Source organism: Hypomesus transpacificus, chromosome 5 (genome assembly GCF_021917145.1).
Source record: "Hypomesus transpacificus isolate Combined female chromosome 5, fHypTra1, whole genome shotgun sequence".
In the NCBI taxonomy this organism is placed as follows: Eukaryota; Metazoa; Chordata; class Actinopteri; order Osmeriformes; family Osmeridae; genus Hypomesus; species Hypomesus transpacificus.
In genome coordinates this window covers 4736098-4749486 of record NC_061064.1, presented here as the reverse complement: position 1 = coordinate 4749486, position 13389 = coordinate 4736098, and the positions used below count along the sequence as shown (strand labels likewise).

The 13389-nt window shown below is 50.2% G+C and overlaps 1 protein-coding gene across 1 annotated transcript in view; it reads right to left on the bottom strand.

Annotated features, from left to right (window-relative positions):
- Positions 1 to 423: 423 nt before the first annotated feature.
- The window catches only part of LOC124468276 (glutamate receptor ionotropic, kainate 1-like), a 14340-nt gene continuing 1374 nt past the window's right edge, over positions 424 to 13389 (bottom strand). The window contains exons 2-12 of the mRNA XM_047020935.1: positions 13116 to 13223; positions 12717 to 12761; positions 11126 to 11239; positions 10487 to 10690; positions 9889 to 10112; positions 9010 to 9128; positions 7039 to 7256; positions 5557 to 5782; positions 4943 to 5193; positions 3706 to 3873; positions 424 to 943 (exon numbers count right to left, since the gene is read on the bottom strand). Coding sequence (XP_046876891.1) covers positions 3748 to 3873; positions 4943 to 5193; positions 5557 to 5782; positions 7039 to 7256; positions 9010 to 9128; positions 9889 to 10112; positions 10487 to 10690; positions 11126 to 11239; positions 12717 to 12761; positions 13116 to 13223 — 1635 coding nt within the window. The 3' untranslated portion in view covers positions 424 to 943; positions 3706 to 3747. The remainder of the gene's footprint in view (positions 944 to 3705; positions 3874 to 4942; positions 5194 to 5556; positions 5783 to 7038; positions 7257 to 9009; positions 9129 to 9888; positions 10113 to 10486; positions 10691 to 11125; positions 11240 to 12716; positions 12762 to 13115; positions 13224 to 13389) is intronic.

The following is a 13389-nucleotide window of genomic DNA, read 5'->3' as shown; positions in this document are numbered from 1 at the left end:
AGAAAATATCATGGCCAGAGGCTTTAGCCCTCAACAAGAGGATTAAAGTATGGATGAACTCGGTGGAAGATATTTTCAACCCAGAAATAGGGAAGCTGCTCCCCTCTGCCTTGTGTGCCCTGCCAAATCTCCACCTAATCAAGACTAAACCCACACAGTGATTGAAGGTCACTACTAGTACTTTCTTAAGGTGTGTGTATGTGTGCATTTTGTGATAGCGTTTGTACCGGCTGCTGTGCAGTGGTTACTGTGATGTGAAGGGCTTTAAAACAGCAGGCATGTTCAGGGTCACCACAAGGGGTCCTTATCTCCACGAGCTGGTTGTGTCTGGCTCAGCGACAGCTACTCGCTGAAGAAGCAACTTCCCTGTATGCCAGAGGGGACATGGTAGATCCGGCACACACGCACAAGGAAGGACAAGCATTGTGGAAAATTGTAAAATGCTTTATTCTGGAAAAATGGGCACAGTACAGAAGAATGCAACAATATACCCAGCTAAGGACAAGCGACATGAAAATTACTCTGTTACCATCCATTCGTCAACTCTTTTACAAACACATTTCACGTCATTACTGATGTTGCTACAAAGGCTTTAAACTAAACGACGTATAATTGTAGATTTACTGCTGATATATTGAATGTATTCACACAAGAACGGAGACCGACAATAAACAGAATAGAGAGCGGCCCGCTAAATAACACGAGAGGGGATCCTAGTGTTTCATCCAGCCTCTCAGACAATGTTTCTCTATAAGCACTAGGGCAAACGGGGCTTCCTCAATGGCCTTCTCTATGCCATGGTCTCCTTTCTCAGGATGCGTTTGGGATGACAGATGCCACTAGCCAAACCAGTGCGGCTGCGGGGTCGTGACCTTCTCTTGATGGTTTTGTGACAGCGCAATGAGATGCCTAACTCCTCCATGACGCTGCTGAAAGAGGCACACTGCAAAAGAGAACCACAGTCGCCAGGTTAGCCTAGCTGAGTTAGCCTTTCAGCCTTGGTCCAGGGGAGATGTACAATGCTGGCACATTCATCAATGGTAGCTGTAATGGCACCGAGACAAGCCGGTATTATTCTTTATTTGTATGCTGACATGATAATACAGGCTGCAGTACTGAGCTGCATTATTCATGTGTAACAGAGTTTTTTCAAACAATGTATGCCTACAATAGCCCAACTGCTATGTGAAATTCAACAAAACTGACAAAAGATGAGAAACGTTATACACTGCTGCAATGTCATTATGTAAAAAGTTATGAATGAATGATTTGGTGATTATGAAAAACTATTACAAAATTAATAGTTAGAAATGACATATTATTTATAATCACCTGGTTTGTGTCAGTGACCCAAGTTGCATTACAAACAGCAGTCATGGCTTTTTACATAAACGTATAATGAAGTGGGATAATGGAATATCAGTTCCATGACAGTTTTGACAGTTGACAGTTTTAGTAAATAGACAGATACATTTATGCTTCCTGCGAAAACAGACTCAAACCAGTTTACAGTTTAACCGTTAGAACTTCCAAACTGACCTCCTCTTAACCTTTAACCCCTGTGGGTTATACTTTGTCTCCTCCCACCTGGAACAGGGAGAGAACGCTCACCTGCTGCTGACCTGCTCTCGTCTCCAGGGAGGAAGAGGAGGAAGAGAAGGAGGAGGAGGAGGAGGAAGAGGAGGAGGAGAAGGAAGAGGAGGACAAGGAAGATGCTGGGACTAACCATGTCACCAGGAAACCTACCTTGCAAACAGCAACTGAGTATAAAATCACAAAGTGGGATTTTGGTAGCAGGATTGGGTAGCAAATCCTACCCACTCCCAGCTCCCCAGTCTAATAAGCATATCCTCCTGGGCCAAACAAACAGTTGAAAGGCTTCCATCAGGCCCAAACTCTCTTTAATCCCAGTGTACTTTTGGATTATGGTATTATTCAATTAACTATTCGAAAATAATGTCTTTGGTGAGATAAATTTGGTTCTGGCTTGGTGCTCTTCCGACCACTTGGTTTAATCTGGTGCTGGTCTGATCTAGTGTTGGTGTGTTGGTGTGTGTTGGTGTGTTCTACTGTAATGACTAGACAAGCGAACCATCTAAGGGCTGCTGCCCCTCCTCACACAGACTGATCTGGATCTCTGCCCTCCAGCCTGTGTGTGGTGTGTATGGTGTGTATGGTGTGTGTGGTGTGTATGGTGTGTGTGTGTGTGTGGTGTGTGTGGTGTGTATGGTGTGTGTGGTGTGTGTGGTGTGTGTGTGGTGTGTATGGTGTGTATGGTGTGTGTGTGGTGTGTGTGGTGTGTATGGTGTGTGTGGTGTGTGTGGTGTGTGTGTGGTGTGTATGGTGTGTATGGTGTGTGTGTGTGTGTTGATGGGAAAAAAGCCCCAAGTGTCTGAACCACTGTTTAGTATGATCCGTCAAATCCTCAGCTGAGAGGGGAGGAAAACAACTGAAAGTGTAGCCGCTCTGAAGTTCCTCTACACGTCGAGCAGCTGCGCTGACTTTGAGGCCTTTCAGGATTTGCAGTGAGCTCTGTGCTCGAGCTAAGCTAAATAAGATATGCAACAAGAAGCATTAGCTGAGAGAAAATGAAATAAGACGTGCTCTTTTATCACTGTTTGCTGTGTTCTCCACCTGGTTTTCAGAGATCGTTATTGTTGCACTGAAGCTATTTGGCAGTGACGATGACCTTGTTTATAATTAAATGAAGCTCTCGTCAACCAAGGAAGAAACCTTCCTGTCAAAAGTTAAGTCAAGTGTTTACTCCATTTTGAAGTGGCCTTGCACTGATGCAAACCGGCAGCATTGTACTTCACTTACAGTCTGTCATAAGGACAAAGAAGTAAGCAACACACAAGCTAATAGAGGCAGAGCTGGGAGATTCTGGTTTACAGAGGTTGTAGTGCTTTCCTCCTCCAAGACAGGTATTTTCAGATTTTCATCTTGTAAAGTGCATCTTACAGTAATAAAACCGTTGGTAAATGAAAAGGTACTCTCTAGCTAAATCCTTTAATGCAGCCCGTAGAGATACAGAGAGTGTTTTAATCTCTGGGATGGAACAATTTCCTACAGGTTTATATTCATGTAATTCTACTTTAGATTCTGCCAATGAGGTCTCCATTGTTCCTCTTTGGTGTGTCTCACTTCCTTTATCCCCGGGAAATGACAACTGCTTTTCTTTGATCATAATATTTACATTTACATTTAGTCATTTAGCAGACGCTCTTATCCAGAGCGGCAGTAATTATAGGGACATTTCCCCTGAGGCGAGTTGGGTGAAGTGCCTTGCCCAGGGACAAAATGTCACATGGCACAGTTGAGAATCAAACCGTAAAACTTCTGATTACTAGCCTGATTCCCTAACCACTCAGCCACCTGACTCCCTAATATAAACAGTAAGTCAAATGTTAATGTAAGAAAACTGAGATTCAGTGCCAACTAGACTTTAACATCCACTTAGAAAAACCTTTTCTGATTTCTAAACACCCCGCTCTAGCCATCAGGAGGTCATCTTCATAGGCATATCCCGAAGCCCTTTCTACATTACAGTTGCATGGAAACACAGGACGACAAAACGGGTCTAGGGGGTCACAGATTATAGGTCGAAGATCGAGGGGTCATGAGGCAGAGGGAGCGTGAACACCGGGACACTTCCACAGGGGAGATAAGGACCTGTTTATGGGGCATGGATGTGTTGTCACCAACCTATTGTCGAGCGTGATTGGCGTGTGGGCAGCGTTGCCGTAGCTACTCTATGTCGTCCCCCAGCAGCCTGCCGCTCTCCAGGTCGTTGGAGAGGGACGAGCCAGAGGAGGAGGTGGAGTCTCTGCGCTGGAGCTGACGAGACTGCACGCCGTAGAAGAAACAGAAGGCCTGTGGCCCCGCCCAGCGCATGCATGCACAGCAAGACAGGATGTGGCCCCGCCCAGCGCATGCATGCACAGCAAGACAGGATGTGGCCCCGCCCAGCGCATGCATGCACAGCAAGACAGGATGTGGCCCCGCCCAGCGCATGCATGCACAGCGAGACAGGATGGAGAAAAAACATCAAAACAAACAACACAGGTCAGACAAGCAATTTGGGTTCAGGAGGAAGTAAAGCAAGTTGTAATTAAATATGGTTACTTACAGGAGAGACAACAACATGACGTACAAGGCAGACTTGAAAAGCTAGCCACACGCTTGCTAAATATTTGATATCACTGTGACTTTTTGCATGCTAATTCAATGTAAATAACAATCAAGCAGTAACCAAACAGTGAAAGAAAATGTGTTCAAATAGAGAGAAGAAAAAAGAAAGAAAAAAAGCCACAGAGTGCACAGGCACTCTGGGTTTGCTTCCAGTCAGCTGGTGTCCAATGTTGTCAAGGCAATACCAGCAAAAGCAAATTATTTATATTGGTTCCCAACTCTTACTCTCATCTTCCCCTACCTTAAACAACAGCCATATCTAAGGGGTTTATGCAAATGTCGGAAACCTTGCCAGATCAGTGGAGCACCTGTTCAGTTTGAGCTACAGTATACTGTGGATCAGTGCCACTGCCAAACACATCTCATCAGTTTAAAAACAGTGTGCGTTTGTGAAACAGAACAAAACAAAACTAGCCTGATAGGAGCTGAGTTGGTTTCAGAGTGGTTCTGATTGGCTGCCTTACTTCACACGTTCAACAGCCGTTACCTGGATCAGGTTCTATGGCTGGATTATTTCCCTTATCACAGTTTTGCACGCTCGGCACCCGGCCACCCCGCCCCCCCACCACCGCCTCCCAATTCTCTTCCTGACCTCCAGGCACATCCCCTCCCCCACCTCCTCCACACACCACCTCTCCTCTGGACCTTGCAGAGGTGCAGTAAGGCCTCCAGAGCTGTTGGTAGCACAGCCCATCCTCCTCCCCTCCCCACTCAAACAATAAGAAAACAACGACATTTGTCTCCCTCTCACCTCCTCGATGTCAGAGTTCTTGCGGGCCTTGTAGATGAACTCTCCTATGGCCACAAACACAGAGAGGACCAGGCCAGCAGCCAGCACGATGAAGATGCCCCCGATGTTCTCCACCCCCAGGGCGCTCGCCTCCTTATTGTCCTCCTCGGGACAGCCGTTCCCTCTCCACCACTTCTCCTTCATCATGTGGAGCTTCCCTTCTTCCTGCAGCTGCAGGATGGCGATGGTGATCTTGTCGCGGTAGGGGGAACCTTGGGAGAGGTGAAGAGAAGAGAAGAGAGGAGAGGAGAAAAGAGGAGAAGAGAAGAGAAGAGAGGAGAAGAGAGGAGAAGAGAGGAGAGGAGAAGAGAGGAGAAGAGAGGAGAAGAGAAAAGAGGAGAAGAGAAAAGAGGAGAAAAGAGGAGAGCAGAGCAGAGGTTAAATCCAGTAATTAAGGGATGTAATTTACCACCGTTTGCACTTGGTCCTGTGCCAATTTGATCTTTCTTTTTTTATAATGGGCGAACCAAACCAAGTGCATCCATGGTAACTGGAATTAATTAAATCGGGATATATGTATTTAAAGCTCAAATGTGAGGGTGAGGGTGAGGTTCCAGGAGGGAGACTTGCTGTACCTATGGGGGTGCCCACCCCGTAGCCCTTGGAGTCTATGAGGCCTCCTATCTGGGTGAGGTTACAGTTCCTCTGGCTGATGTACTCTATGCTGGTGGACTCCATCAGCATGGCGTAGTCCGTGGTGAGCACACGCGTGATGCCGTCCCTGTTGTTCTTCACCAGGGCTGTGTTCTTCCTACTGCTCATGAACGCCCACATCTTCTCATAGGTGGAGATCTTGGATTTCTGACAAAGCAACAACCACAAGTGTCTTAGAGAAGGGGGGAAAGAGGGCGTGCAACAGCGCTAGTCTGCGTGCGTGCGTGTACGTTTGTGTCTGCGTTGGTAGGAGCGCACGGCGTGTCCGTGAGGGAGAGCTGAGGATTTACGTGTGTGTCTTGTGTGCGTGGGTTTGTGTGCGAGTGAGAACACGGGGCCTCGGAGTGTGTGTGTGTGTGTGTGCGTGTGTTCATGGAGGTGTGGTTCTCCTCTCAGTCAGAGAAAATAGGACAGCTGCGTGCTAAATCTCCTCCAGCTGATTCAATTCCTCCTTGCCGTCTTCCCTCCCATCCGGGCAGCTGTAATCACAGGCTGCTATCTGAAGGGATAAAGCCCCCGACGGCTCGCCCCTGCAGAGTCGCCAGGACTCCCAGAGGGACTGGAGGAACACAGAGGGACTGGAGGAACACAGAGGGACTGGAGGGACATAGAGGGAGTGGAGGAACACAGAGGGACTGGAGGGACATAGAGGGACTGGAGGAACACAGAGGGACTGGAGGAACACAGAGGGACTGGAGGGACATAGAGGGACTGGAGGAACACAGAGGGACTGGAGGGACATACAGGGACTGGAGGGACACAGAGGGACTGGAGGAACACAGAGGGACTGGAGGGACACAGAGGGACTGGAGGGACACAGAGGGACTGGAGGGACATAGAGGGACTGGAGGGACACAGAGGGACTGGAGGGACATAGAGGGAGTGGAGGGACATAGAGGGACTGGAGGGACACAGAGGGACTGGAGGGACATAGAGGGACTGGAGGGACATAGAGGGACTGGAGGGACACAGAGGGACTGGAGGGACACAGAGGGACACAGAGGGACTGGAGGTGGACAGAGGGACTGGAGGGACACAGAGGGACTGGAGGGGGACAGAGGGACTGGAGGGGCGCAGAGGGACTGGAGGGGGACAGAGGGACTGGAGGGGCGCAGAGGGACTGGAGGGACACAGAGGGACTGGAGGTGGAAACACTACATAAGCGGGGAACGGGAAAGTTATCGACAGTGGCGCACTTCTGCAAACCCATTCCCGCTTGCAGAAGCACAGGGTCGAAAAACGTAGAAAAAATTCACATAACGCACCGAACCACACACACACACGATACTGGCCACAGTCTTATATTAGTCCCTATTAATGGTGAGAACAGCAGGAAGCTCATGTAACGGGAAGTCCATGTAGCTGGAAGTCCATGTAGCCTCCCCGCGGCTCTGGTCCCCTACCTTAAAAAAGGTCATGGTGGAGCCGTCCCTGACGGAGCCGTACTCGATCCTGGTCTGCTTGGCCAGGTCGTCGGCCGAGTCGATGGGAGCGTCCATCCTCTCCACCGTGAGGAAGGCCGCCAGGTTGGCCGTGTAGGAGGAGATGATGATGAGGGTGAAGAACCACCAGATCCCCCCGACAATACGAGTGGACAGAGCCTTGGGCATCAGCTCCGAACCTGCACACAGGGGTGAGAGAGAGAGAGAGAGAGAGAGAGAGAGAGAGAGAGAGAGAGAGAGAGAGAGAGAGAGAGGGGGAGAGGACAGAGAAAAAAGGGGAGGGAGAGGAGGGAGAAAGAGATATAGAGGTTGAGAGAGGGGTAGAGAGAGAGAGAGTAAGATTGAAAGGAAGAGAGGAGAGAGAGGGGAAGGGGGAAAGCTCATTTTGGTGCAGGGATTAATCTATGTGTGTACACACAGTGAGTGCATATGAGTGAGGTGACTACATCGTGTGTGTCTCTGGCTATCTCGTGAACAGCTCCCAGATCTCAACGAGGTTCGGTTGCTATAGAGAGAACAGGACCATCAAGATCGGTCAGAATGACACCGATACAAGAGGAGCAGTAATAAGAGCGCTGTGTGTGTGTGTGAAAGTGAGAGGGAGTGAGCGAGCGAGGGAGAGAACGAACAAGCAAGGAACTGAGCGTGTGCGCTGGAGAGAGAGAGAGAGGGTTATGTATGTGTTCATCTGTATGTTTGTGTGTGTATGTGTGTGTGTGTTTGCCCTGCCCACCCTGATAAACACATTCCAGATAAGAGGATCTTAATAGTTGGATTCACACCACTGCACCTCTCGGCTCAATGAGATGTTCATCCCCACCCGGAATGATCAACGACGGTGCTCTTATCTATCTATTTCTCTTCCGTACACTCTTCACCGCTCAGCTCACATCCAAACACTGGAGATGGTCTGTGCTTCCGTGCGGGCTTAGATGTGCGTGTGTGCGTGTTCGTGCGTGCGCGTGTGTGTGAAGTGAAGTAGGAGACTGTTTGGCTTGTGATGAATCAGGAATAGAGAGCTTGCAGTGAGCTATGCTCTTTGACTCTAATAGCTCTGTGTACTGGCAAGCATGCATTTGTGTGTGTGTGTGTGTGTATGTGTGTGTGTGTAAATAAGCTGGGAAAGCATAACGGACAGAATGTGAGAACAGGCATGTGCGTGATAAAGCTCAGACTGACACACAGGAAGAGAAAAGAAGGTAGGAGAGAGAGAGAGAAACACACATACACACACAAATCACTTGGGACCGAGTGTCCTCAACCGATAGAGAGAACAAGAACAAAGGAGAGAAAGAGAGAGAGAGAAAAAAAAGAAGAAAGGATGCCGCCTTTGTCTGTTTTAGCCAACATTTAAACACTGGCATTTTGGGGGTCAAGGCTTAAACTGGGCCAAGGAGTTTAGAGAGTGAAACCTGGAATATGGCTGGTTGTCACGGCAATGTACCCAAGGTAGGTGGGCACACCCTGAAACCTCATCAGATGGCTGAAGGCGCTTCTGCACACAGTCACACACACACACACACACACAAGTCAACGCACACCCCCAGCTCATACGCTGTGAGACTGTTGAGGGCCTCGGGGTAGGGACCCCAGCAGAGGAGTGCACCAGAGACCAGGCCTCGGGGTAGCGACCCCAGCAGAGGAGAGCACCAGAGACCAGGCCTCGGGGTAGGGACCCCAGCAGAGGAGAGCACCAGAGACCAGGCCTCGGGGTAGGGACCCCAGCAGAGGAGAGCACCAGAGACCAGGCCTCGGGGTAGCGACCCCAGCAGAGGAGAGCACCAGAGACCAGGCCTCGGGGTAGGGACCCCAGCAGAGGAGAGCACCAGAGACCAGGCCTCGGGGTAGGGACCCCAGCAGAGGAGTGCACCAGAGACCAGGCCTACTGGCCCAGCCACCCCAGCACACACATCACGGCGGAGACCTGGGTACCTTGCCGCATGAGAGCTCCGACGCCGAACCAGAAGCTGTTGAGCAAAGTGAAGTTGTTCTCCACAAGTTCCGAGGATGGGTTGCAGGGGTGAGGGTTGTACCACTCGTACGGAGTAAACCTGAGGAGAGAAGGGAGGGAGGGAGGGAGGGAGGGAGGGAGGGAGGGAGGGAGGAAGGGAGGTGAGAGAGGGAGGTGAGAGAGGGAGGTGAGAGAGGGAGGTGAGAGAGGGAGGAGAGAGAGGGAGGTGAGAGGGAGGTGAGAGAGGGAGGAGAGAGAGGGAGGTGAGAGAGGGAGGTGAGAGAGGGAGGTGAGAGAGGGAGGAGAGAGAGGGAGGTGAGAGAGGGAGGTGAGAGAGGGGAGGGGGGTAGGAAACTTAAGCTGTATGTACAGTAGCTGACTAGGCATCCACAGCATATACTAACACAATCTGATTGGACAGGGCTAGCTACCTCATTTGCATATAAATCATCACTACCAATCTCCCCTGCTGGCTCAGTCTTCAGCTGCCAGCCGCCCAGACATTTTAAACGATGCCCTTAACTGGATAGATGTAGAGCCAGCTCACACGTAGGGCTACTAAACGATGACTGCACTCGCAGCAAATCCAACGGGCCACCCAAGAACAAATATCCCGAGATACGTTTCCTGCACGGCGAAGGCAATCTCCCCCGAGGGACTAACTAGGAAACAGTCAGCGCTCTCGGAGAGCCATTCCACTTGGTTCATTTATATTCTGTACATTTAGGACGAAAACCAAAATGCATTTGTCATAATAACAAGACCTATTCCCCAGACAGGCACATCCATGCTGACACAACGGTTGCAACCTCAGTAGCTGGGCTTTTAAACCCCAATGGCTCTGCTCCCTCATCCCATACCTGGCGATAACGAAGAGGACACAGCTGACCCCAGTGCAGGCCAGCAGCACGTACATCCAGATGTCGGGGGTGAGAGGGTTGAGGAAGGAGAACACCCCAGGGTTGGTGCCGTTGGGCTTGCGGTACAGGATGCTGATCCCCAGGGTCATGAAGGGCTTGGAGAAGTCGATGGACTTCTCCCTCACGTAGGTGATGGTCAGAGGAGCTACGGCCAGGTCGGCTATCTGAGAGGGGGAGGGGAGGGAGGGAGGGAGGGAGGGAGGGAGGGGAGGGGAGGAGAGGAGAGGAGAGGAGAGGAGAGGAGAGGGAAGGGAAGGGAAGGGAAGGGAAGGGAAGGGAAGGGAAGGGAAGGGAAGGGAAGGGAGGGGAGGGGAGGGGAGCAGAGGGGAGCAGAGGGGAGCAGAGGGGAGCAGAGGGGAGCAGAGGGGAGCAGAGGGGTTGAGGAGGAAAAACAGAGGGAAGGGGAAACTTAAGTATCACTTTTAATGTAACAAGTCGGAAAATACCAAACAGCTAGGCTTGCTGAGTACTGGATCTCAGTCGCACCTTTCAACTCAAGACCAGCGTGGAGGCCAAGATATCACATGACCAGACTTACGTGGTCAATGAGCTCCCGGACCATCCCGTTCCACTCTCCCTTGTCATTCTGGGCGCCATATTTCCCATCAGTCACCAGTTTGACCTCATAGGTAAAGCCCAGGATGTTGGACAGCTCCTTCAGCAGGTCCAGGCAGTAGCCCTCAAAGCGGTCATTGCCAACAAGCTCCTTGTCCGATTTCTTATGCATTACATAAGGGTTTTCCTGAGTGAGTGCAAATGCAAATGAAGAGATGATCCTAGGACATCCACAACCTTACTCCTCCTCTCCTCCTGTCTAATCTCCTCCTGTCCCTTCCCCTCTCCCCTCCTCCCCTTTCCTCTCCTGCCAACCCCTCTTCTCTCCTCCTTCCCTCCTCCCCTCCTCCCGTCCTCTCCTCCCCTCCTTTCCTTTGTCTCCTCTCCTCCTCTCCTCTTCTCCTCCCCTCCTTTCCTTTGTCTCCTCTCCTCCTCTCCTCTCCTCCTCTTTTGCTCTCCTCCCCTCTCCCCTTCTCTCTTCCTCCTCTCCTTTCCTCCTCTCCTCCTCCCCTCCTCTCCTCCTCTCCTCCTCTCCTCCTCCCCTCTCTTCCCCTCCTCTCCCCTTCTCCTCTCCTCCCTTCCTCTCCTCCTCTCCTCCTCACTCATCTCCTCCTCTCCTCACCAGTATGGTGGTGACGATGAGAGTGCGGTTGGCCAAAGAGTCTGTCACGTTGTTGTCCTTGTTTCTGCTGTTCTCCGTCAGGTTCAGACCCCTGTACGAGTTCCACACGGCGATCTAGAGAACGCAGACAGCTACTCAGCTACTGGACATCATCAACACGTACATCAAATAAATAGATCAAGGTTTGAATTGTTATTCAGGTAGGTTCCCTGTTTAGGGGACAGATGGCTTGGTGTTTTCTTGGGAAATATTGGAAGATCACATGACAAATACAGCATGTTGTTTGTGGATAGGTGGTTGGGTAACAGGACAAGGTCAAACATCACATCAGAGATGACAGGATAGGTGACAACAAGGGACAGCATCGGTAAATGTACAGCCTCGCAAGGGAATATCTGATCCATCAACATTGTCACCCTGGGCTGTGTGTCACTACCCACCACTGTAGACGAGGAGACAGCGGATAACACTCAATCACAGAAGAAGAATCCAGACAGTTATCAGATTAAGAGGAGAGACGCGCCGGGAAGTCAGGATTTAACCCTCTCAAATCCTTTTAACAGCTGGAAGATAAGATCTGTTAATGATGATCCTCCCTGGGTCGGGGGTCATGTTATGACCTCTTTGGGATGGCTACACATGGAGCTGGTTATCAGGAAAAAACTGCTCCTGTATTAAACCGGTCATCAGTCTGTGGCTGAGTGGAGGAATAGTGTGTAAACCTCAGCACAGTGTAGGATTAATGGCTTCTACGGCTGGTTTTTAAACCTGCCATCGTCAAATAGCCATAGATCATGCTTTGATAATAAGAAGGGACGAGAAGGAGAGAGTTCTTAACTCTATCATCATTTGTGGGCTACTGAGCTGTAAGAATCTCTGTATGTACTGTGCCTGCCAGGGCAGCTAATCACCACACATTCTTGTGCTATAAAATACATAAATACAAACTAGATCATTTCTCTGCACAAAGAACACAGAGAGAAAAAAGACCTCCCTGCTGACTAAAGCAGCAAAAGGAAATGTGAGCAGTGGAACGATGCAGAACTACAAAGAAAGTTCCAGCCTATTAAAGTTTTACAGTCCAAAGGTAAAATTATTCATGCCCTCATATATATTTTTGCCAGCCTCATCTTCAGAACACATTAAACGCGCCATTGGTCAATACCCAACATGGCTGCCACGCTTTGATAGTCAATGTTATTACAGGACCTTAGGACTCAACCGATTTGTGTATGGCTGTATCTGTATTATTTTAGGAGTAGAAGGGACTTAATGAAAAACAGAGAGAGAGAGAGAGGAGAGAAAGAGGAGAGAGAGAGAAGAGAGAGAGAGAGAGAGAGAGGAGAGAGGAGAGAGAGAGAGGGGAGCGAACAGAGACTAAATTGTCTGCTATAAGAATAGCACATGCAGTGTTGTTGCTCGTACATGTACGGTATCTGAAAATCCCTTTGAAGTCAATCTTTGCCCTATTTCCATGAAAGAACATTGTACAGGGGATTGTTTTTAGGGAGGAGGGGTCAACACAGGGAAATGACGATACTGGAAAGGTAGGGGAGCAAGTAGAGAGAGCGTCGAAGGCGTGGCCACAAACCTTGATCCACCTTTTATTGAGGCGACTGGAGCCCTCCACAATCCCCTTGTGAAGAGGCAGAGAACACAGCTGAGAGTGAGTATCACAGAGCTGCTGGGGGGGCTTCAGGGGGATCGACATCTCTAACGAGGTGATGAGGAATAATGAGGACTAATGAGATCCAAACAGGATCTACAATCCTGACGCTATGGGATGCACAATACAAAAACAGGCATTCTAACCATGCCGGTGATGACTGGCCGTGTCAATCAGCGGAGCTAGTGATCACTGGGGGAGATATTACGAAGCACGCCCGCTGGGGTCGGCGTTGACGGCACGCCAAGCGCGCACACGCTCGGACACACCCGGGTTCCCCGCCGTGCGAGGGATTTGATTGGCTGGCGTGGCGGCTGTGCTCACCCTGGTGGTGCCGTCCTCCTTCAGGCTGATGATGTCCAGGTCAAAGTCCCTCCTCAATCCGTCCGTCTTGTTCAGGACTATATGTCCTGTCAGACCGTCCCACTGTGCCTGGAGATGGAGAGAGGTAGGTAGGGACGGGGAGGGTGCAAGGGAGGTAGAAAGAGAGGTAGAGAGGGAGGGAGGGAACAAGAACGAAAAACAGTCAGACAAGCGACAGACTGTGATAGTGGGAGAGAGTGAGAGTGTGATAGTGGGAGGGAGAGAGAGAGAGAGA